This window comes from Balearica regulorum, chromosome 12 (assembly GCF_011004875.1).
Source record: "Balearica regulorum gibbericeps isolate bBalReg1 chromosome 12, bBalReg1.pri, whole genome shotgun sequence".
Lineage (NCBI taxonomy): Eukaryota > Metazoa > Chordata > Aves > Gruiformes > Gruidae > Balearica > Balearica regulorum.
This window is the reverse complement of record NC_046195.1, coordinates 1592329-1617208: the sequence shown is the minus strand read 5'-3', so window position 1 is coordinate 1617208 and position 24880 is coordinate 1592329. Positions and strand designations below refer to the sequence as shown.

At 40.1% G+C, this 24880-nt stretch overlaps 1 protein-coding gene across 10 annotated transcripts in view; it reads left to right on the top strand.

Annotated features, from left to right (window-relative positions):
- NEO1 (neogenin 1) overlaps positions 1-24880 on the top strand; it is a 197853-nt gene that overhangs the window by 71700 nt on the left and 101273 nt on the right. For all 10 annotated transcript variants that reach the window (XM_075764084.1, XM_075764083.1, XM_075764086.1 and 7 more), the window contains exons 3-4: positions 13044-13319; positions 17086-17239. In XM_075764084.1, the coding sequence (XP_075620199.1) occupies positions 13044-13319; positions 17086-17239 (430 nt within the window). The remainder of the gene's footprint in view (positions 1-13043; positions 13320-17085; positions 17240-24880) is intronic.

Here is a 24880-nt window from a genome sequence, read left to right as displayed (position 1 = left end):
CCCAGATGGGAAAATGCAGGAAAAAATCCCAAGTGGTGAAACCTCAGCCGTCCATTACCAGCTATCCCATTTACCTGCAGCGGCAATCTCCCTTCTTGCTGTGAGATCTTGTTTAAGATGGTTGTAGCAGCTAATCTGTGCTGTGTTTAACAATCAGGAAGAAGTGTTTAAATCCTGGAGTCATTCGTTAAGTTAAGATTTTCTTAATTAGCCGTTCTCTTAGGTGCGATGTTCCATGTCATTATAAACCAAAAAAGATTAGGTTCTATCAGTTTACCAGTTTGCAACTGAAATTGTTGAGCGTTGTAACTAGCAAAGTAAGTATCCTTTGTGTGTTTGGTTAATGGACAAAATTGTCTTTATGTTAATGTACTTCAGAAAATAATATAAACTTCCTGTAAATCACAAAAAAATGAAAACTCTTTGCAATATGCATTCAAATCTTGAGATTTGGGTTTTGAAAATATGGAAGGCAATATAGTTAATTTCTAGAGAAGCATGAATTCTGTGAAAGGGGAGCTTCAGCGCCCTAAATTTCTAAAATCACTTGGGTTTATAGCAGACGATCTGTTGCTGGGTGATTCTAGATGGAGATACAAGTAGAAGGCGAGAGTGTATTGATGATGTAGCAACACTCCCAAAGAAGAAAGCTGGACGAACTCTGTTTAGAATAGCTTTGTCATTTGTTAATATTTTCACTCAAATACGTATTTTTCCTTATTTATGTTCTGCCTGTCAGCACCAGCAATCCCTTTTGTAATTTTGTTTGACAAGTTTGCGCATAGATTGCTCACTAAATCCCAAACTGTCAGGCGAGTGGTTGTTACATACACCGCCTGTACCCTTAACTCGCTGCGTTTTCTAGTGTGGGATTCAATAAGACATTTCAGCTTTACTTAGGGTGATGGTGAAGAGTCTCCACGTTGGCATCGTTTAGATTTTCGATCATCCGAATATTGCATTTGAAAACTAGAAGAGCTTGTACTATCACACCTACCCAAATGAAAGGTGACACAAAGGCAGTAAGGGTAAGAAGTATCATAAATTCTTTCTTTTTTTATAACAAAAATTCAAGAGGAAGTTCAATGACACTGAAAAGGAAACAAAAATGGAGAAAAATTATTTTTAATAAGGAAAAACTCATTTCTAAAACTTGCTATGGCCAATTTCAGTGAGGTTAGGTCTTGGTAACATTCTTAAAAGCATAGGGCATGCCTCCTAATTCACATAACTACCCTAGAAATAAAAATGTTAAAAATTATTTTAGAACTTAGCAACTCCTGCTTATTTGCATATATAAAGGCCTGTTTTGGGGGTGAGCGTGAGGAAATGTCTCCAGATAATGTCTAGGTTTCGGTAAAGGTGCTGCTCTCCCCTCTTTAACAGCTTCTGAAGTCGAGTTCCTGGATTCGATGCCCTGTCAGTCTGCTCTTTGTGACTGTTCTGAAACTGAACTCATTAAAAAGAAAACCAAGAAAGGCTTCATTATGGAGAGACCTTTAGACAACTCTCTGTGATGTGATGAGCTTAATTACTGGCAACTACCCGCGCTTCGAGGGTCAGCGGTGTGACGATCCACACCTTAGCTGTTTTTCTGCAGATCCCTTTGAGCGAAGGACAGTTTTGTCGAATAATTGCTAGTTACTCCTTTTCGTGTTTCTCCTCCTCTCTGCCATGTGTCCTTACTGTCTCTAGACACCATCTTTTTCAGCTAAATGTTTGTGTCTCGGAGTTCTTTCTCCTGCTGTATTTATGTCTCTTGTTAATGTCAGTCTTCAAGTACTTCATTTTTGAGGGGTTTCTTTGCTATTTATGGATTCTGATTATTTTTCTGTGAGATTGTTTAGGTTATTTCCTATCTCTAAATGTCGGTCGTCAGGTACCAGCTGTCTCTGTCACTGTCTATAGAGTTGCCTGCAAAAGTTTTTCTGATCTTTCCTTTCTTCCAGTTTCTTGATAAATTTATCATGACAGTCCTCTTCTGTGCATTAATCTTCTTTTGAATAGCTTGTTCACATGAGCTTTCGTAATTGATAGCCTTGCCTGGATCTGAAATTATTTAACCTGTCAAGCTCTTTTCTTTCACCAGAATACTCGGATCTTATTCTTCTTTTGTTATGGCTATTGATTTTGTTTTAGAAAGAGTAATTGTGAGCCTGTACTTTTTTTTTTTAGGCAGTCTATTGATCAAGACCTGAGGTTTCTTAACTGATGAGGCAATCTGCATACCTTACTTAAGGTCTTCTCTTCAAATCCCACGGTGTTTTCTTCCTTGTCCCCGCTATTAGAATGATCTTCAACAGCACCAAATAAATTTTCCCATAGCTTGCACCCCCCCAGTTCCTTTTTCTGTGGTATTAGAAATGCCTACTTAGCACGTTTCTCAGTGTGTGTGTAGATCAAACTCATGGTGCCTACTGCAGCTTTCCTTGCTGCCTTAAACTGCTGCTGTTGATGCTGGAGCCTTTCTGTTCTTTGGCCCTTTAATTGCAAGTCCTGTCTCTGATTGTAATGGTACTATTATTTCACCTACTCCATTAGCAGAATTATTATTTTGTGCTATTTCTTGCTGCACTTTCTTAGCTTGACCTTCCACTGTGCAGTGGATGACACCCCCCCACCTCACTCCCCATTATGTTTATTGTAGTTTATAGCTGTCATCAGTGACCTCTCTATTTTTGAAGGTCTTCCTTGAATCACCTTTCTTGTTCCCATTTCATTCCTGGAATAATTTACTGCTCTGTGCTTGATATCACCTGCTGAGAATTTGGATTTGTTTGTTTAGCCTTGGTCTGTTCTCTAGTCTTGTTGTCCTTCTTTTTCAACTCTTTCAATACTTTACCAAAGATCAGTTCTTCATTTCTGATCTCTGTTGTTTTCTCCAAAGGGTTTCTGAGCTACTTTCATCAAGGAAGGCTGGATTAACTTTTGCTCAGCGTTCCTTCCTTCTACATTGTTAGATTTTATTTTTTTTTTTTTAATATAGCTGAACCCTGTTATGCTAGAGTGCTTTCCATAACTGCTTCACTCCTAGCTTGAGCAGCTATACAGTTTTCTTCAGGAGAAGTTCTGCCAGGACACGTTCTGCAGTTGAAGAGCAAATTTCTGGTTTTGGTGGTGACCTGCTGTTTAAAATATGGTTCCATAGCTCAGAAAGGACAAATATCTTTGAGCAATTGTAAATTAGTTTTCAATATGAAATTCCTCACACTGGTAGCCTACTCTTTTTTTTTTTTTTTTTTTTTCCTTCTTCCAAGTCAAAAGTATTTCATCGTCCAATTTCTTTATTTTCCCTATCTTTCATTTTGGATTTACCAGGCATCAGACGTTCATCCCTTCGCAGAGCTGATCTTACTTGTTCATAAACAAAGATGTTTGGTAGGGGAGTTTACCGCTTCTCCTGGAGCTGCAGCTGGTCAGGCTGTAAGCCTGGATCATCACTGCAGACTCAGGATGTCACAAAGCACAGCTAGCATCCGCTCGGCTGTTCCAGGGTTTTTTGGTTAGGAACCCATAGCCCAGTTGATGCAACATCAGGATGTACCTCACGTCTGCTCGTTATTTCTTGGTCTGTTTTAGTACTTTGTTATTCATGGGACTTCTGGCAAAGGTAGTGTTTTGCAAAGTGGCACTGTAAAGTTATGCCTACGTGTTTGACTTGTCTCTTACTCAATGTTGTGCTGTCAGTATAGTGGTTTCACCAGGATTATCTTACTGAATTCTGTCGCATTTCTTTTCATCAAGCGTTTGCGAGAGAAGCTCACGTGGGATTATTGGGTCATGTTTTGAGTTGTAGGCTAAGCAAAGTTTCTTAAGTAGTCAGGATTTCTCTCCATATTTTTCTTGATGGACCAAGTTCAACAGGTACTCTGAGCTTTCTGTGTCCTGGTTCAAAATCAGAATTGATCTGTAATACTCTTACCAGATTTGATGTCATCAATTTGTGAGTTTGTTTTTCTGACATCTACATGGCTGTGTTCATACGCCGTTGTATTTCAGTTTGGGCTTCCAGGATACCAGGCTTTGCAATGTCTACCAGTGGTACGTAGAGGACAACTATATAAATGGTTTTGTTTCAAATAGAAACATTTTTGCCAGGTAAAACTTTAGAATATTCTGATGTGCCTTACTAGTCCAAACACCCTCTTAAGTTTTTTGTATGTGTGGTTTCTTTGTTTTGTTTTTAATTTGTGGTTCTGTGGCAAAGCTGAGATCCAAGTCTGAGAGGGGATGGTGGCAACCTCAAATTCATGCATTCTGACCCGGTGCTCCAGGGCATGATCAGTTTTGCTCTCGCTTTCCCTGCTAGAAATTTGTTTTGACAGATGTAATTCTGTTCCTCTTTGCAGAATGTTTTGTGCGATATTTTGCTGTATCTCTCCATAGTTTTCTGTATAGCTTCCCCATAGCATAGCGTCAGAGGATAATCGAGCTTGGAAGGGACCTCGGGAGATCTCTAGTTCAATTGTCTGGTCAAACCAGGTTACTCTGTGTGCGGTAAATGTGTGCGTATAGGTAGGTAGGTCAATGTGTGGATTACCAATGTGTACAATGACATCCTCTTCCTCTGTTTCTTAATTCTGATCAAGGGATACCTTTTTAAATCGGTGTAGGCCGTGCTTATTATGCTACTAAGTCTATGTTTAACAAAGAATTCTGATTATGTACTGAAATTTCTTATTCCCGTTGTGTGTTCCACATACTTCTTGCTTTAGTTCAGCCAACAAGGCTGTTTGGTAGGTGTTCCTCTCTTCATGTTATAATCCTTCTAAGAATATTCTCTCTCTCCTGACTAGTTGTCTCCTGCCCGGATTTTAGGCCAGGTGGCATTCTCTCCTAATTTGCCTAAGCAAGAGGGAAAAAAAATTGTGATAGTTTGTGTTTCTCCTTTGTAGAAACGACTAGAAGCATCTGGCCTTATCTCAATTCAGGTAATGCCGGACTTCTGTTCTCCTCGAATGTTTTGTAATTATGAAGTCTAGTCTATTCGCTAGTGAGATTCATGAAATATGTCTTATTAACAAAATTGTATTTTAAAACATGTTTCACACCTCTGCTACTCAGACAAATGATGCTGAATAATGTTCAAGCAAAGGAGAAGAAAAGGAGCGGCGATAATTTAATGAAGTGTCCACAGATGGCTGGACTTATTAATTTTTTAACAGGGTTCGGGTGAGAAGCTGATGTGCTAACAAAATATGCAGCGTCTTTAAGATCCGCTGCTTCACTGAAGGATAACAGATGTTGTAGCTGTTTTAACGACAGGGTATTGTGTTTCTATACTCCTTTACCTACTTGCATTGCTAAAATCTTCATGCTCCCCAAGAGGCTGTTTTAATAAAGTAGTAATAGAGTTGTGGATTTGTCAGAAGTTCAAATTCGATTAGGCAAACAAGAATGGGGGGAGGGAAATTAAAGCATCTTAAAATTATCAGCAGTTTGTGGAATCATTTGCAGTGTCTTTGTGTTTGAACAGAGCAGTTTAGTGCAGAAGGATTGTAAAGTGAAAGCTGTGGGGTGGCAGCGTTCGTCGGTGATGCTGCTAAAGTTTGTTTAGACTTGGGTGAGTGATGAGAAACTTGTGTAAGAGTAGTGTTGGGCAACAGGGTGTTCATAGCTGGTGTACAGGAGGCAACAGGGTGGGAAAAACTGTCAGCTGCTCCAGTGTTTTACTTTTTCCCTACTGCAATAGAAATAATCAGGGAAAAAACACTTGCTGAGCACATCGAGATGCCAAAAAAAGCCTGAAACCAGCTTTGGGAAACAGTTACCTGCATAAACATGTAATATGTGTGTGTATTTAGTTATCTAATGCTTACCCAAAGTATTGTGTTAAATTCCTGTCTGGAGTAGTGCTGAAGGAGACTCGGGCACGTGACAAAAATGCTCGCAAAGACTTGATCTGACAGGCTTGTGAGCATGGAGTAAGGGCACACAACCCCGCCGTGGGCAGGGGAAAAAGCGAATTCCTGCGCAGCCGCCTGTCCTCCTTGAAACGAGGAAGTTAGTCTCTTTTCTTATTTTTGGTTTGCTGTCTTGATGTGGCAGGATTGATGCCAAAAGGTTAGTAGGATTCTAAAGAGGATTAAACGTGTGTATGGTAATAGCATTCGCGTTAATGAAAATAAGCATTTACAGTGACTGCTGACAGTCAGTATTTAGAGCAGAAAGCAAGCCTTTACTCTGCAGTTAGAACGTTGTCATATGAGCAAGTTATGTAGTCGTTGCTGATTAGGGAGGGTTTGGTTGTTGGTTTTTTTTTTTTCCTTTGAGCCTCCCTGAATGTGATTGGCACCGACCGTGGCTGCAGAGAGACTGCCGAACTGGATTAGCATCTGGCTCCGTGCAATGAATTCCTCCTCTTCTGGAAAGTCCGGGAGGTGAAATACTGGCTCCATTGAAGGCAGCAGGCTACAGCCAGAATTTTTACCGTCTGTGTTTTCCAGGAGCATGGGAATTATTGCTCTTCTAGGCACATCTTTGCTTTTTCAGAAAAGTGAGACAATGGGCCACAAATCTCAGTAACGCTGAGACTGGGAATGCTGGCTGAATGGAACGCGTTTGCATTGAGGAGATTGTTCATTCACATTCCTACCATTGCTCTGGCCCTTCCAGGGGAGAGACAAAAAGGAAGGAGAAAATAGGGACAGAGCTGACTTCCTCCTCCCCATTTGCATTGTCCTAGGAGAAAATTTGAAGTTTGCGGTGCATCTAATTCCTCTTGTATGCGTGTGAGAAAGTGTTCTCCTACCAGTGTTTAGAGAACATTCCAAGTGGAAAATCATCCTTCCTAAATTGAGTTTATTAACCTGCGTTCCTGCTAGGTCAGTAGTATTTTCCTTCAGTGTCCTAAAATCAATACATAATGTATTTGTGCTGCCATGGAATGATTAATGTACGTACAAACATGAAAAAATTATCTTTAATATCAGAACCCCAAAGTATCATTTATCCTTACGTTCATTTCGCAGAAGATGGGGTAATATCTTCAACTGAGTGTCTAGCAACGTGTGAGTGAAGAGTGGGTGCTGCTTGCTCATTAAAAATGTAACTAATTTTCATTAGATCTTCTTGCTTAGTCGTGGTGAATGAAGTGATTGGGAAATACAAACCATTGAGGAAAAAAGTATCAAATTTTTTTAAAAAATTTAACTTTGAAAAATAGTTTCAAGTGTGTTTTTAGTTTAAATAGATTGAATTTGCTTACATGGCAATGCATTTAAAAACGATTATAGAAGGTTAAGGAAATGCAGGCTTACAAGTCAATCAATTGACAATTTGAAGAGGAGAAGAGAAGCTCGGTAATGGAAAGATCCTAGGCTGGTAGCTGAAAGGGTATTTTCTAGTAGTATCATGCTGCGGGAGGTGTGCCAGCCCTCTCGGACCTGGGACTGTATTTATAAACAGGTCTTGGAATTAATAGTAATTAAGGCTTATATTTAGAGCACCTTTTGTAATACATCCTGATTGTTTTGTGGTTGTCCGTTGGCTAAAGTAAAAGGGTCCTTCTCCACAATGGAGGCTTTTAAGCAGTGCAAATTGCAAATAATCGTAGAATAAGAGAAAATTACTCCTTAGGACAAAATTATAGCTTAGGTTAAAATATATGTTTTAAAAACACACAGAACTATGATCAAATGAAGGTTTTACTGGCATTTGGAATGACTTGGAAAATGAACTGTAATTTCATTGCTAGTGAGTAATGAAACAATCTTAACTAAAGCTTATTTAACCTTAACGGAGCACCTGCACACACCAGAATATACAATGCCTATCTTGTCCAAAAAGTGAATGGTACTAGTAAGGGATTTAAATTAAAGCATAGGTGAGCTTTGTGTTAGAAATTACGGGGCTTTACTCCTCCAGTAACATTCTCAGTTATGCTGTAAGTGGCTGATACAATGCTTGTACAAGCGGTAGTTGTACGGGGTAGAGAGACTACAAGAGCTGCGGTGAAAACAGAAGTCCTAGTGCTCATGAAAAGAAGAGAGGTCCAGGACTCCTATCCCAGCCGGTGAAAGAATTGCCTTAATATGCAAGTCTGTTAATGAAGATTTCTAATGAATTCTGAATTCAGGGGCGGGAACATTCTTCTTGAAGAATAACTGATGTAGAATGTGTGTCCAAAAAGGCAAGGCATGATTATAGACCAATTAGTCTGATCCCAACACTGTGCCCTTTTTAGAGGGATTTTGAAGGCGAGGGTAATTAAGCCAGAGGAAAATGGAAAGAAGGCTAAACTGTAACATGACTTTTGTCTGCCGTTTGCATCGGAGTTTCTCGATGAAGCAATTTATGTCTTGGAGCACTATAATACAATGGATGTACCGTAACACAGCCTCTTGATATGCTGTCCCCTTAGAAATTGTTAAAGGTCAAAACGATAGAAATTTCCATGAGAACATTGAGATTGATAAGAATCTGAGGTAACTACGAAAATGTAATGGTTATATTGAGAGGGAAATCTTCAGAATGGAAAGATGCCTCGGAGACTAGACTTTAGAAAGAGCATGTTTAACATCTTCATCAGTCATTTTGCTATAGGAACAAGATATATACCTACAAAATTAGCGAGCGTGGCAGATCTGGGAGACCTTGTTACTCTTGCTCTGGCCTCAGTGGTCTTAGAGGAAGAATGAAATGATGCTATAGAGTGGAGAATGGTGAAACTTATTAGCACAGTGTGCAGAGTCATGCGGGTACAGAGGTGTTCTTGGCGTTGTAGTAAGTTGGGGCAGAGGGACTGGTGATTTTATGGGAGAAAAGACAATTAGTTGGTGGATTATAGGATTGACTGTAACCTGGCAGTGTGCAGAGAGCTAATGAGATTGTTAAATCTTTTGGGAAGATCTTTTCAATAGATAGAAGGAATTTTGTTATGTTTATGTGGATGTCTGTGATCTTAAATTACAAGAGGCACTTCAATTTGTCTGTTGTCTCTTTGGTCTGCTAGTGGTGCATGGTGGGAGAGTAAGAGGCATTGGCTATCAGTCGAAGCAAAATATGTTCTGGCTGAGTTTAAGGAGGAAGTTCTTCACCGTGGAGAGAGTCATGTGGTAGAACAGGTTGCCCAAGAGATTGTGCAGCCTCCATCCACGGGGATTTTCAAGATCTGACTGAACGAGTCGCTGAGTCACCTGCTCTGGCCTTGTAGCTGACTCTGCTCAGACTGCGCTCCTCCCTACCGAAATGATTCTGAGTCTTTAAAGATGGCTAGATGATTAGGGGAATGAGGAAAAGAAACTAAAGATTGTAGCTTCATTAAGTAAGCAGAAGGAAAGTTGAAAGAAGCTATATTTTTTTTATTCATATGAATACCTTAGAGAGAGTAATGGATAAATATCAAAGATGCAAAGTAATTAATACCAAAACAAGGTCGAGATCAAAGGACCAGAAGTTGCTTGTAAATACGTTGGGAGGGGAAACGAGAAACTTTCTTCTCAGAGGAAGGAAGTTGTGAAAGGAGCCTCCAGGTAGAACTCCCAAGCGGGTGGAACGTATGTAACGGTTGGTGATGGACCCGTACAAGGTTATAGAAGGAATTACTTGACAAAACAGAAGTGAGCTGGAAATGTTACAATTGTGATGCGCTAGCATTCAGTCCAGCTGTTCGGCAGGATTGGGAAGGTCTCTGGTTTTGTACCCCCTCCCCAATTACATTCAACTTTTAGATTCAGTTTGTTTTCTCTCTGCAGCACCAGAGGATAACCACAACCAGAGAGCAGGTTCGCGTTGCGTTAACGTTCTTGATCTCTCGCATGAGAGAGACGTGATAGTCTGTGGGTTTTGGTCTTTTGCTATAGGTCTTATGTTTAATACAAGATGTGAAGATGGTGTTTTGTGGGGTTGCTCAAATAAACCTCTTATGTGGTTGGCTTTGCAAGCACCAGAGTTGGTGCTGTTGGCCTGGTTCAGGCTTATTTTTCTATGGGAGGAATTTATAGAAAAAATTCAGAAAAGTATGTATTAAAATTTGTACCTAAGTGGGTGCTAATAAGGGAGAATTCTACAGCCCAAGCGACGTTGTTTTTCATTTGAGTAGGGAAAGTCTGAACATGTGAAATCAGATGTTGCTTCTTGCTGCCTCTCCAAAGATTTATGCAAAAATTGGATAGCAAAGATCAGACAGTTTGAAAATCAAACAAAAAACTTGTGGGATTTTCTTGAAGGTAAATAGGGATTCAAGCTGGAAATGATAAAGTACCATTTAACTGAAGCAAGGCATGTCTTAGATTCTTTCTTAGTGCGATATGGTGAGTATGGACAAAGAAAACGAGAGGAGATGGAGTTTTGGCACCGGTGTGTAACTGATAAGCAAAACGTGGTAATAGACTTTTCCAGGAAGTCGAGGCATAAGAGGTAGATAACTCGTCCATCCCTTTTCCTCTGCTTCACATCGAAGAGCCATGCAGTATTTTTCATGTATAGGTATTTTGTATACTTGAACATCAAGCTAAAGTCCCTGCTCTGAGTGATTGTTTATTTTCCCTTTTTAAAGGAAGAAAGGATTGCGAAGCTCTGAACTATATACTTTTAAAAAAATATATAAATTAAAAAAATATAGAAAAGATTGGACAGATGATCAAGAATGCACTGAGAATTTAACAGTTAGATACCTGTTAAGTGACACTTGTAAAAATATTGAGTTGACCCATTTGGAAATGAGTATTTAAAACAATGTAAAAGAATCATCTTCACAAGAGTTAAATGAGAATTTTTCTAATTAGGTTAGGCTTTGGAAAATGGAAGATAATGGGTAAGGGATTTCACCCTTAGGCTTGCTAGAAGAAGTGGAAAAGGTGAGAGCTGACCTAAGCTGTCACGACCTCTTTGATGGATAATCAGGACTATGAGGTATCGCCTGTGAAGAGAGCTTGTGTTTGTGTTTTCTGATCTGGGGTCTTGGCTGTGTGCGGTAGCGTTGAATTGGAGGTTACCAGAACCTACTGCTTCCCAGCAGGCTCCATTCCCGTGCTTGAAAAATTGCACTAGGATGGTTTAATTTGTGTAACCCGGAGCCCCACTTTCCATCTTTTATATTGAAGGCACGCATTGTACTGACTTTAAAGAAAAAAATCATAATATGTACTCAAAGCTGTGCACTATTGAGAGGGAAAGGTAAGGTGTCAAGAGTACTGACAGGCTGTTTCTATGACAATACTAGTTTTAAGTGCAAGCATGAAAAAGAATGAAAATTTTCCTTTCAGACAGTTACCGCAGTGAGCTGTGCCTTGCCCCGTGTGAGTATGGACCGTGCAAGCTGCAGAAGGGAGAGCTGATAATATAGCCAACCGCCATGGAAAATGGAGAGCGAGGAGGTTTTCCCTCTTCCTGTCCCGTGCTTTGTCCTCTTTCCTCCCCATTACTCTGTTGCCTTTAGTGAACCATTTGCTTACACCAATAATGGCAGACAGGATACTTCTCTTGGAAGATCTGGCAGGGGAAGTTGTGGTGCAAAACACTTGGGGGTTGACGTTGGCCGGCTGCCCGCTGCCCACCCAGCTGCTCGCGCTCTCTGCTCCTCAGCAGGACGGAGGGGGAGAAAAGAGGAAAAAGCTTTGTGGGTCTAGGCAGGGAGATCACTCACTGGTTATTGTAACAGGCAAAACAACCTCGACTTGGGGAGAGTTCGTTTCTTGCCAAGTGGTAAGAAAAAGAGAAAAAACTCTAACATCTCTCGCTGCCCTCTTCCCATTTCCCAGGCTGGACTTCCCTCCTTCGGCCCCAAGTGCTCCACCCTGATGTCCCCAGGGTGGCCCCTGGAGCTACTCTTTCTCCTCTCCTCCTGCTTCGGCCGGGCTGTTTCTCACACTTTCCTCTCTGCTGTGCAGTGTATTCTTGGATGCGCTTTCACAGTGGTGCCACCAGCTTTGGCTGGCTCAGCTGTGGCCTCCGTGGAGCCACCGTGGAACCAGCCAGCCCCAACGGCATCTGGCACGGGGTGCCCCCAACCTCTTCTCAGAGAGGCCACCCTGGCAGCTCCCCCCGTGCTGGCACTGGGACACAGCCACCCAAAACAAATGTGAAGCCGTTCAGTAGACTTTGAGTATTTCTGGAGAGCGTTTTTACTCAGAAGGTGACACGTTCTTTGTGCCATGGGTCGGCTTGGCAGCGGTACCTTTGTGTTACGCTGTGGAGAAACGCAGTTCTCAGGTACACTAACATGAGAGAGAGAAATATTTGCATATGAATAAATGCAATTTTTACTTTCTGGTGCTCTATGTAAAGCTTTTTGTAGCTGACATCTTCAAAGGGATATCCTATTTCCATTGAATTTCAGTGAGATTTGGTCCTTTAACATCCTCAGGCTCCTTTTCATGGTCTAGTAAAATTCCTGTGAAGCTAAACCTTTCCGTGGACATGGTTGGTGACAAAATACTTTTCAACTTTTTTTGGCTTAAATTCTTAACTGCTAAACTTCTAATTCTAAGTCTTCAAAGTTGATGAGGAAAAAAACCCCCACCCATAAGTAGTTCTGTAGGCAGTAAATTAAGATGCTGTGTAGACTGTAAACGTGAATGTGGAAGGCATCGAGAACTCCTCTCCTTGTTACTGTCTCCTGAGTGAGTACTAGAGGGCATCTGTGTTCCACTGCAGGTGTATCAGTAGCTCTTACAGAATATGGTTCAAACCATATTTATTCAGATGTGCCAGGCAGAGACACCGTCTTGATTTTTGCCTCTTCGGTGCTCTTTACTCCTTCAAGACAGCAGCAACACTGGAGCAGTGAGCAGAGGTTATTTGTGTGTCTCCTCCTATTTCTGAGGACTTCAAAGACTTCTATTTTGTTGTCAACATTTGTTCCTTTCTAAAATAACTGATTTAAAACCAAAAGTGGTTTTATTATTGTTTTAATTTGCTTTTACACCAGCTATGTTTAGCATTGTACTATCAAATGTTAAGATTATTAAAGAGTTGGAGAGGAGCTTAATATTTTAAAAACTACATTCATGAGTCTTGACTTGGACTTCAAAGCTTTGGTGTCATCTTCAGAATTCCTCTAATTTGTTACTTTTTTAAACTTTTCTATTTCCTATTTGCAGGCCTTCCCAGGTTCACCAGTCAGCCAGAATCCTCATCGGTCTATAAAGGAAACAGTGCAATCCTTAACTGTGAAGTCAATGTTGACCTTGCACCGTTTGTGAGGTGGGAGCAGGATCGTCAGCCGGTCTTTCTGGATGATCGCGTCTTTAAATTACCAAGTGGTGCTCTAATTATTAGCAATGCTACTGATACGGATGGAGGAATCTATCGTTGCATCATTGAAAGTGGTGGGACCCCCAAATACAGTGACGAAGCAGAGCTCAAAATTCTTCCAGGTATTAATCTGTTTTTCTCTTAAAAAAAAATTTAAAAAAATTACAATATCACTCAAGCGATTCGGGGGGAGGGAACCTAACAAGAATGCTTACAAAGGGGAACACGTGAGAATCTACTCTGTTGCATTTTTGTCTGTTTTAAGTGGAACTAAGTGTAATGCGTGCTGTGGAAGCTGGTGGTTGGGGGGTTTTTTGGGGGTTGTTTTTGATTCGTAGTTTAAAATGAGGGCAGACACTTAAGCTTAAAGGATTTTGGCCCTTGGGAAGACTAACCTGTATCTTGCAGTTGGGAGACAGAAAAGCAAAATCAATTATCAGTGTCTGAGCTCTTGACAATGGCTGGAGATAGGCCGGAGACACATTTTTTGCTGTATTTAATGGTTTAGCTTTTAAGGGCTTTTCGGGAAGGATTCTTTTTTTAGAAAGTCACTAGTAATACACTTCCATTGTGACATCTTACAAAGAGGGAATTGGCTGTTTCTTTGAGTATAAATGTTTGGGGATTTCTAGTCTCCAGACCCCAGAAAGGGGGAATGACTTTTAATTTTGAAAGGTTTAGCTATTCCTATTGTGCTGAAATGTTTAGATTTTTTTTTTTACAGGCACAAAAGTCCAGTCCCGATATAAACAGTTTATACGCTTAGCGTGTTCCATTTCAAATGACGCTGTTGCACAGAGCTGTATGTCACCAGATGTTCTAACGCAAAGTTTTGAAAATTGACCAAGCGTAAGACAGGAATCTGGATCGCGCTTTCCCAAACTAGGGAAATACGGGCTGCGTTTTGTATGGGTTTTCTTAATTATTTCCAGAACTTCATGCTGTCTCTTCTGAATTAGTCTTCATGTTGGAATTGTGATTCAATTTTTACTGCTTGGAGAACTGCTGGAGAGGGTTGCTAAATTTCCATCTTCGGAGGTTTTCAGGGCCAGGCTGGGCAATACGATGGTTGGCCTGACCTAGCGTTGGCAACCAATGGCCTTCAAGGGTGGTAGCGCTAGGCATCTTCAGAGGTCCTTTTCAATCAATGCTTCTGTTTCTCATCACTGTGTCACTTTTCAATTTAAAATGCTAAAATTGTACTTTCGAATACCCCAATGTTACGATTAAACCTTCCCTCTTTTAAAACGGAGGTGTTTGCTAGGGTTTGGAAATTAAGCATGCTTAAAGGAAGAATTAGCTTCACTAAGTTCTTTAGACATTCTGAAGAGAAAAGCTCATCTCTTCTTCAACGAAGGATGCAGTTTTTGAAGAGGAGCACTTTTGGAAAAGATGCTTAATTTAATTATTTTAGGGTTTTTTGCCTTCATGTTTCTGTAGCCCCTCAAATGAACACTTAAGACTTTTCTCATTTTTGGCAATTGAAGATTTCCCTATAAACTTCCATATTGTGTTGACCTTTTGGATTCTTTTGGCTCCAGATATAGTTTACTAGCTTTTGTCGTGTTTTGCTGAAGGTGGTTAAAGGTAAGTCTATTAGGGAATGCAAATAATGCTGTTTCCTTGCTTGGTCATGAGTCTGAAAGTGTTGGTAGCAAAGTTTTGTGAAATCTCTCCCAGCAGGCTTTTTTTTTTTTTTTTTTTTTTTAAATGGGATTAAACTGTTTCACAGAAAGCTCTCTTAATCTTGAGAGGCCTCATAATTGATTGTTTGGTCTGAGATGCATTTGAAAGAAGGATTTGAATTAATCTGTTCTTCATTTGTTAAATTCCATTTTTAAATCGTTATCTGATGTGTGCCTGACAGCAATCCCACTGCTCTGCTTCTAAGTCTTTGCAATGCACCCAGCGCGCACTTGCACCACACAGATCTGCATCCACGGACGGTGTTCTCCTTGTTCTGATAGCAAGCTTCCTTCAAGCGGTCACTCTGCCTCTCATCTGCCACTGAGCAAGCGGGAGGATGCGCTTCTGAGCTCTGCTACTTAATAGCAGGTGCTTTCAAATGGAGGAATGCAAGGGGGGGAAAATATCACTTAATTTTTGCATCCGATTTCCACTAACCTGAGAACTGAACTCCTTTTTGTGAGCTTGGAGCATTAATGAGTTCTGTTGCCAGCGAGCCGTACCGACTCCTCTCCCTGGTGTAATGATTGCTTGCTGGCAATCTGTTATATCCATTTTTTGCAACTTGACTTGCTCCATATGCCACTCCAGGTCACTCTCACTGCGTTACCCGCCTGTTCACACATGGTCTTATTTCTGGAGCAAGCAGACTAGTTCCCTCGAACAGGGCACGTGGGCAGAGCTGCCGCGATAGTTTGCGTGTGGGCCTGAGACAGATGGTGTGAACCAGGATTGCTGTAAGTTTTGGCTCCCTCTGCCTGGGACAATTCTGAAACGTGATTTCCATCGGGCCTGGTGTTCTCAGATACCTTGGCAACCTCATCACGTTATACCTTGGAGCACGTGCATGCCCTTAGCACAGCGCTGTAAACGCTCGGTGGTTATTTTTAGCACTTTGAGCTGAAGAACACCAAACCCACGGACTTCCAGAAGCTCCTGTGAGTAGCACGTAGGTCCCAGGCGAGACGGGCCAAATGCTGCGCGTGAGAGGCACAGAATGGGCTTTGGTGAGCAAAGCTAGTGTAGGTACACGATAGTCTGCCCCTGTTTAAGGGACCAAACGTAGCTCGTCCGATTCTGGAGCTTGCTTGTCATCCAACTTGGAAGCGCACATCGGAGTATTGAGAATACAGCGATTAATGCAGCACAGGCAGTGGGGGTTTGAGCAGTTGATGGGAAGAGTTACGGTAACTAACACAGCAGAAATGCTGTAGCTGGAGCGTAGGAACTCCTTTTCTGTAATTGCGGTGCCAGGCACGCGCTGAAGTTACCGCAGAGACAAAGGGTCCAAACCGCATCTTCTGTCCAGGTGTTCCTGAGGCCCCATCATGAATTGGTTACAGCTCTAGTTAAAATTGGGGTTTAGAACCTTTTTCCTAAGGTTACGTTTTGAAGAGTCGGATGTTTTTAGTAAAGTAGAAAAAGAGCCTTTTGTTCTGAGTATTTATTTGTAGTGGTTTAGTTCAGAGTAGATTGTTGGACAGTCTTTATTGGTGGGTATGTTTTCAATTCTCACAGTCAAAAATTGCCTTTTCCTGTCGTAAGAGACTGAGTAAATAGGCACTTAGCTTGTGCTTGTTCTTAAGGGGTGGGGGAGGACAACAAAAAAGAAACAAACCCCTCTCCAACTCAAAGCAAAACTGAAACTACTTCAGAGGAGTCACCATTTCCATAAGGATGGAAAACCATGGCGGATTTTTGTTTTAGTATAAAGCTTGTGTTACTTCAGCGTGCAAATTATCTAGTTATTTTATTTCACTGAGGGTTGACTCTCTGCTGCAGTAATTTCATTTTCCAGTGTGTAAAAACACTTTCTTAGGCAGCGACCTGATGAAGTCAGGTAATTGCCCAAGGTTGGCTGGATGAAGTCAAAGCTGTACTTTTTTTTTACTAAATCTCTACTAGCTGGTGCAAGTTGCGATTTCAGGGCTGCGGTTTTTAGCTGCAGTTGTTTCCCAGGGAGTTGGAGGAGTCAGAATCCCAATGGTGGCGAGTCAGTTTGCCTGTCTGGAGGTAAAGAGCCACTCACGTAGTGGGCTGGGAGAGTCTCTTACAGAAAACCATTTACATAGGTAAGATGATGATTGAATCCCATGAAGATGCAGGAAGGAAATTTGGACGTTTCATTTGTGTTTTTTTTAATGATCATGTTCTGATTCTGCATCTGGTAACAACTGTGTCATTTACAAAATATATTTGCAGATCCCGAGGTGCCACAGAACTTGATGTTTGTGAGGCAGCCCTCTTCGCTTACTAAAGTTACTGGGCAAAGTGCGGTTTTTCCATGCGTTGCTGTAGGATTTCCAACTCCGTATATCCGGTGGACAAGAAATGAAGAAGAGCTTATCACAGAAGGGTGAGTAATGGCTCACATATATATTTTTATAGCATGGCAGGAATCCAGCCAGAGTTATGATTTTTAGATTAGCGCACAACTTGCTTTCTACTTAATTTGAAACCAGGAGAACAGAAGCTAGTTTGCAAATGCCGGAGGGCTTTTAGACTGAGTGGTAGGACAAATGAGGTAGTTCTTGAGGCTCGTGGAACAATCTCGTGGTATTTTCTTTTTGCAGACACCTGAAACCAAGAAATCTTATTTGAAGCAGGAGGGTTATTAGGAATATATTACTTTTAGATTGCCACTGGAGTAAAAAAAGCGATTAAGGGAATCAGGACACTGCAGAAAAGCTAAGACTTTGTCGTGTTGGCATGTTACGTCTGCGAAGCCCTGCACTCACGTTACTCTTTCTGCAGTGAAGGTGTCGGTATGCTTCTAAATGTTCCACAAGAATTTAAGAATAGGTGTTTAAAGCAGAATTCTGTAATTTCTCATTAAAACAGCATATTAAAATGTTAGGCATGATTAAAAAGAATTGTGGGCTTTCAGGAATGCATTAAGTGAAAACTTCTCTATTAGACCTTGTCATTGCTGGTGTATTAATTCAAAATACCGTGGTAGAAAATATGTATAGGAAAGCAGAACAAATCGTATCGACACAAGCTATCTTTTTGCCTAATGAACCTACTTGGTAGAACAAGGAAATTACAAACAGATACTTGAGTGTTCTCAATGTCCCTCAAAGTCGGTGGTGAGATTGATGTAGAAACAAGTTAATCGTGAAACGACGAGGGGTAAAGTTATGTTGTGACGTGGCTGACACCAGAAAGCGGCTGAAGGAGTACGCAAGTCTTTCTGCAGTACCAATAATAATAATAATTTTTTTTTGTCAACTCTTTAAAAAATCCAGGGGCTTGTAATTTGAACTGTCTTTATCTGGAAAATGGAAGCTTCTGTGGGTAATGACTAGCAGTGCTATTACCTCTGAGAAATTGCGTTGATGTCAATCTGATGGCACATGATGTAGATTCACTTTTTGTAAATATAGGAAATCATTCACGTACGAAGAATGGTACAGACTCATTAGAGTTACACAATCAAATGCAATGAAATGTCAGAATAAATGTGCCTGATGAGATCTTAATTAGTTTTGCTTGTATCTCAAATGATGTCATGTCATATCTTTATAAACTTTTGCTGCCCCCCGCCCCATCCTTCTCTCGGCTATGTCACATTCAGTGCACGAGGAGGTTAAAGCTCACTTACTAAAGAGCTCTCCTCTTTTTTTTCTTCTCGCTTTTTGATATAGAGCCCAAACTTTCAAATCCTGCTCTGAATACAGTGCTATTAATTCCCTTCTGAGCTCTTCTATACAGGTTGTCATGATAACTTCCAAGGGCTTCACAAATATTTTTTTTTCTTTTCAAAATTCAGAGTGAGAAATTTTATTGGAGACTTGAGGTATAACGTGAGTAAACATATTTGATCTTTATATGTGTGCAGTTAGAACCACGCAGGACCTGATTTTTCAGAATATTTAGCGTTAGTTTTTAGCGTTATGTCCCTTTGTTACAAGAAGGGATTCCGGTGGATTTTTGCTGCAAGTACAAATCCCACTGTGAGCTGTGCACGAAGCTGTCGGTACGGGCGGTCGGAAGAGCTGTTCCTCTCTGCTGTCACCAGCTCTGTGCTTGAAGCCGCTTCTTCTCGAGCATCTTTCCATCAGCGCATGGACGCTGCACAGTGAGGCAGGAGCCGCAAGACTGTCAGACATCGTTTTTCTAAACGCTTCTCTACTCCTGTGACAACAGAGCTATGCTCGTTGTCCACCAAGTCCAAGGAAAGCCTCTCGCCAAACTGAAAGCCTGTATATTCTTGAATCTGCTGCTGGTTGCATCCTCTGGAGATGTATTCGCTAAGGAGGATGAAGTTGAAAAGACAAAGAAATATTCCTTTTGCATTTGAAAGAAATGGTTCCTTCTGCTCAATGGTAGAACCAAAAAGGAGTAAATAAGGATTTTGAACAATGAAAATTGTATTTCTTTTAACTTATAGAACATTTCTGGTCTGGCTGAAGATGAGTGAGTAAAGTTACCTTGCTGATGAAACTGATTTTAAAAAAAAAAAAAAAAAATAAATTTTTTTTTTTCGTGTTACAACACTTAGCTTTTTTGTTAATGAAGTGTATGCTCATTATAGACTTTACTTTTAAGGTAGGTAAAATAAAGTTTGGGTTTGGTTTTTTTTTTCATTCTGTAGGAATAAGCTTCCTTCATTCTGATCACGCTGTGCCAAAACTCTTAATTCTGCTACTTGTGACCATGGCTTCCAGAGAAGAGATTCAAACAGCAGACAACAAAAAGTTCTTAAACTCCATTTACCTCGACAGCTGTCGTATTAGTCTTTTGCACAGAATAACTGGAAAATCTCTAGAACTAAAAATTAAGATTCTCTGTTGGAGTAAATAAAGCCTGCAGTTAGACTGCTGCAAAATAGGTACCTCAGCTTCTTCTGCATGGTCTGTTACTTTAATTACAAATTAAATCACATTTAATTCATATTAAAATCCCCTTTTGATATAAAAGTAGGACTTTCCTTATTAGTATGGCTTTTCTTTATCCCAACAAAAACCAGATCCTTTTAATCCGGTCAGGTTTCAGTGTACCTTCGGCGTGGGAAAAGCTCTTAAATCGTGGGCTTTGTCTGTACACACGCACTACAGACCTTATCATACATAGATGGTGTATATACGCGTGTGTATATACCTATATCTCGATACCTGTCTGTGCGTGTATAGGGTTAGAAACAAAGCTCAGATAGCATGGTCAGGTATGCCTCCAATTTTTACCCCTTGTTAACTGGTCTAGGCACACAACCTTATTTTTACTTTTGTCTTTTTAACTGTGGCAATTAATCCAATACAAAATGAAATGGTTTCCTTTCAAGCTGTATTGCTAAGGCGAATATGTATAGGAGCCTGTATTTATAGGAAAAATAGATTATTTTTACAGATTGGGAGTGGTGGGTTTTTGGAATGAAGTATTTCTTAGAAGGCCTGAAAAAAGGGAAGGTGTTTAATTTCGATGGAGTATTTGTCAAAGACTGCAGTAAAATTTATGTTAATAGCTAAATATGAGTAAACTTTAATGACGGCAGTCTTGGCAGTCGTTCAAACAAGCAGCCTGTAATGTAATATATTGTGAAATTAGTTTGCTGTGATAAAATATTTTCCAAACTAATTTGAGTGAAAGAGGAAGAAGCTTTGAGTGTTGAGTGAGAAATTGGTGAAGTTAATGCAATGCTAAAAGTTTCCATTGTAGTAAAACCGTTACAACTTCATGGAATCCTTTCAGAACTTTTTAACTTAAAGATTTTAAAGAAATGTAAGTGATATATGTAAGACTAACTTTTTGATTCCTTATAAAGAAGTCCATCAAAGACTGAAATACCCAGGTCTTGAGGAAATCTCAGTCCTCAGAAGCTGAAGCCTATGGGACCCTTTGGAGGAAGGGTCTCCGTACGCGTGCACTGTCCGCACGCCCTTCTCGAGGCATTGCTCTCTGGCTTTGGTCTGCTCCTGTGAGGCCTTTCTTAGGGTATTCACGATTTCAGAGCAGGGGGGGAAATCACACAGCTGAAAACTGGACTCGATAATCTGTCACCGGGAACAGCATTTGACTTGTGATGAAAGCTTTTCATTGGATTGGCTTACTTGACAAACTAATAACTTTCATGATATGTAATGTTCCTCAAAACCACATTGTTAGAAAAGAAAGGAAAAGGCTAAACCCTGGTTTAGCTTGAGATTTACGGTGCCGGTACTTGTAGCTCCAAACTAGACCTTCAAAATACGAAGTGAGCCTCCAGACTCAGACCAAAGCAGAATAAACAAACCCAGTGTATGTATTCGTGTTTATATAATCTTGTAATACAGGGTTCTTCAGTTTAGGGTTGGCCCTACGCATGCACGCCCACCCCATCGTACACGTGGTTCGGCGATGCGAATATGCATTCTGCTTTTCCAGCTGGATTTCCTCCGTGAACTCAGAACGAGGAATATCTCTGCCAGGAATGTAGCAAATACTGAGAGAAAAGGAAGGCAGTAGGCAAAGCCTCTGAAGTGTTAAGCTATTAGAATAAATCGTATGTCCTTTACAGAAAGCTTTCCAAAGTGAAATCTGCTTTACCGTCAATAGTACCTGATATAAAAGGCTATCATAGAAATGTTATATACAGGTGAATAATTTTGCCACCTTTGAGCCTTTCACAATTTTTTTTTTTTATAAATGTGGCATCTGGCTAAGGATCCCACTGCATGAGGGTCTGTCTGTTAGCAAATGCAGGAGTAATTTTGTGCTTTTGATGATTCTGAAGTTGAAAAGTGAAGTTTCAGGTGAGATGGCTGCCAAGATGGATTTTCAGAGCTTGAGAGACCTGTAGAGTTTCGAATGTTTGGAAGATGTTGTTCTGCTTTGGAACCTTTCCCGCAGGTGGGTCAGTATGTGTTCAGGGTCTAAAGTGAAGAGATGACAAAGGTGAGGATGCCTGTGCAGCGTTAATTTTATGCTGTTGCTGTATGCGTTCAAACAAAGTCTTTAATTGTACGCTCACGTGCACATTCCTAACGCAGGGGTTTTTCCTTAATACTTCACACGAATGTGTGATATTTTTAATTATTACATATTATTGTTTGCCGGGCACTCCGAGCGATTCGTCTTAAGTGAATTACACTTGCCCAACTCAGTAAAGGTTAAACATAGCGGAGTAATTACGGAGATTTTTCTGGTAGTAGATTCCACAAAATAATCTAATTTACTGTCTAATTTTATCTGCTGTACTTTACCAAGACTGCAAATAGATTATAAGATGTTTTGGGAATAGTAATTTAAAAGAGAAGAAAAAAAAAAAAGCCAAAACCTCAGGGTATAACTGGCTCTTTGAATACAGTAAATTAATAAAGGCTCACTATATTTTGTGATAATGAGCATAAAAAAGCATTGTGAGTTAGGTATTCAAAGTAGCTCAAGTAATTGTGTATTATGAGTGTGTAACTGAGGGCTGTATGGAATGCATATAAAGGGCTTGAATTTGATTTTGCTATTCTCTGACACTTGAATGATCAATCTTTGTTGGTTTTAATGACACTTTAAATTATGTTATCACTTTTATATTAAGCTGATTCTTTGTCTCCAGTGTCTGAAATCTGATTGCTTCACTCTTTTGTGGAAATGCTTCCTTGTCCTTACGAAATTAAGATGTTTTTACTTTATTACAAAAGCAGTTTTGCTTTAAGCCCAGAATTCTTCCACAGCTAATGCATACAGAAGGAATTGCCAAGGAGTCTGACAGATTGTTTTCTTCCATGTTTTAACAGCGGTGAACTTGTATTGGATCACATATTGGTAAACTCTGAACTCAGCCCTAGGTTTTCTTGAGGAAAATAATGAGAATAAAAGCACGGCATGCAATTTAGATGGCTGAAAACTCTATAACCTTGTTTCTTGACAAAAAGGAGAGTTCATGTAAATGCTGCCACGTTGCAAGTAGTTGCGAGATCCTATACGACAAACTTCTGTTGCCTAGTGGCACAAAGGGGAATCTTTTTTATCATTTCAGTAACTTCTTAACTGCCGATTTGTAACTGTGATAGCCTGCTGCCTCACCATGCAGATGCTACTGCACTTTTCCGTGGGAAAATGAGCATCCTAAGGCATGTGTGGCTTTTAGATGGAGAACAATGGAACTTGGCGGATACCTGGAAGAAGGCACTATGTGTCATCAAAATTACGCTAACATTCTGTATAGCCTTTTATCATTTCTTTGCAATTTTTAGTCTTGACTTCTCGCATCCAGTCAGTTCTTTCTGCTCAGCCTTCCTTTCTGTTTTGTGTCCCAGCTGTCCCAGATAATCTAGCACGTTTACCAACTGGCTTCATTTCTTTCTGCTTTCATTTTAGCCTTCAGCAGATTATATGCTACTCAGATTAATTCAATTTGCCACAAATGCTAGAACAAATAATCAAAGAATCTTTTTTATGTAATAAAAGATGATACAAAACTGTATATATGGATGTGTCGAGGTCCAGACTTGTCTCATTCACTTTTTTCTTTAGGCATGGTTTTAGTGCAGACTTAACATGTCTAACATGACATTTTCACAAATAAGCTTCAGTGACATTTGTTTCTGTTCACTTTGACAAGATTTGGAAAGCTCTTCTGTGTTCATGGATGTCCTTATGCAGACCAAGAGGTTCAAGAATCAGGAAGGGCATCGTTTTCTTAGATCTTTTTAGGTGGTCTCAGAACTTCCGTAGACGGTCAGCTTTGCCTTGGAGGTGGTGTAGTCCAAGACTCTTTGGTTCAGTTTGTGTTAACTTCAACAGACTTGGGTGGCTTAAATCTAATGAATTTACCTGGATACAGTACAGGTAAATAGAATACGAGAAAGGGGGGGAAAAAGTGATACAGTTTTGTCAGCTCCTGCTCACATCTTTGTACAGATTTTTCTTGCTTGAGGTAGGAGACAGATCATTCTTCGCTATCTTCTATTACTGCTAAAGCTACTATTTTTTTGCTACATACTAATTTTTCATCTGATCTACGATAGGAGGCTTCTGGGGTTTTTTTTTTTGCTGCAATGACAATAAAATACTATCAAAATAATCCAAGATATATCTTCTGATCTCTTTACTTTCTGTCCTTAAATCACTGTTGAGCAGTTCCAAAAACAGGTTCAATGAGAAATTTCTTGCTGTTTTCTCATAGCTAGAACCTGTTTGCAATGCTGTTCACATACTCCTCTAATATTTCTTCAGGCTTTCCTCTTTTTAAAGCTCCTAATGCAGTTTTTCAAACTTCCTTATATCTTCATTCAAATTCCCTGCGTTTCTTAAAAAATAGACTTTTTGTAGTCGTCCTATTCCTACATCATGGAACCAGGATCCGTTTCCTTAAGGTATACCCGAGTAGGACATCTCCCTGGATGCTTTTAAGATTGGTTTCTTTCACATAATTCCAATAATTATTTTGTTTGTTCAGATTTTAAATGTATGGAATCAGAAATTTGATCAACAGTTATGGTAGTATCATTCTGGATCGGCATCCAGTCATGATTTGTTGTCTCGGCTTGGGGTTTTTTGGTAATGTTACTGCATCTTATTGTGCACGTGTTGAGCGATGAAGGTTTTGGACAACTCTTGTACAAGTTTCTATCGCATAAAGGGGAATGATGGTTGCAATGGGAGAAGAATGCTGAGGGTCCTCCATGCAGCATAAAATGCTAGATTTAGCTACTACATTTAGCATAAAAAGTAGACGGTTTATCAGGTCAGAATTATGAGCATTCCCCCACCCGTTACAAGTCAGAGGGAGAAAATTCTGTACAGAAACTTTGTCAACTTGTTGAATTTGTCTTCTGGCTTTTTTTAACCTGTATCTTACTCTGAAATCTTACATCTTACTGAAACGGCTGTCTTTTTACAAAAAATCAATTAGTGTATAAAATACAATATACATTGCTGTTCCTTATGTTGTACAGGCGTAAGTCTGGCATGTTATAGTTTGCTTAATTTTTCAAGCAATAAGTCGTTCCAGCTGTATCTGCAAAATGCCTTTTTTTAATGATGTGGCTGTGTTATTTCGTTTTTCTTAAAGTTTAGT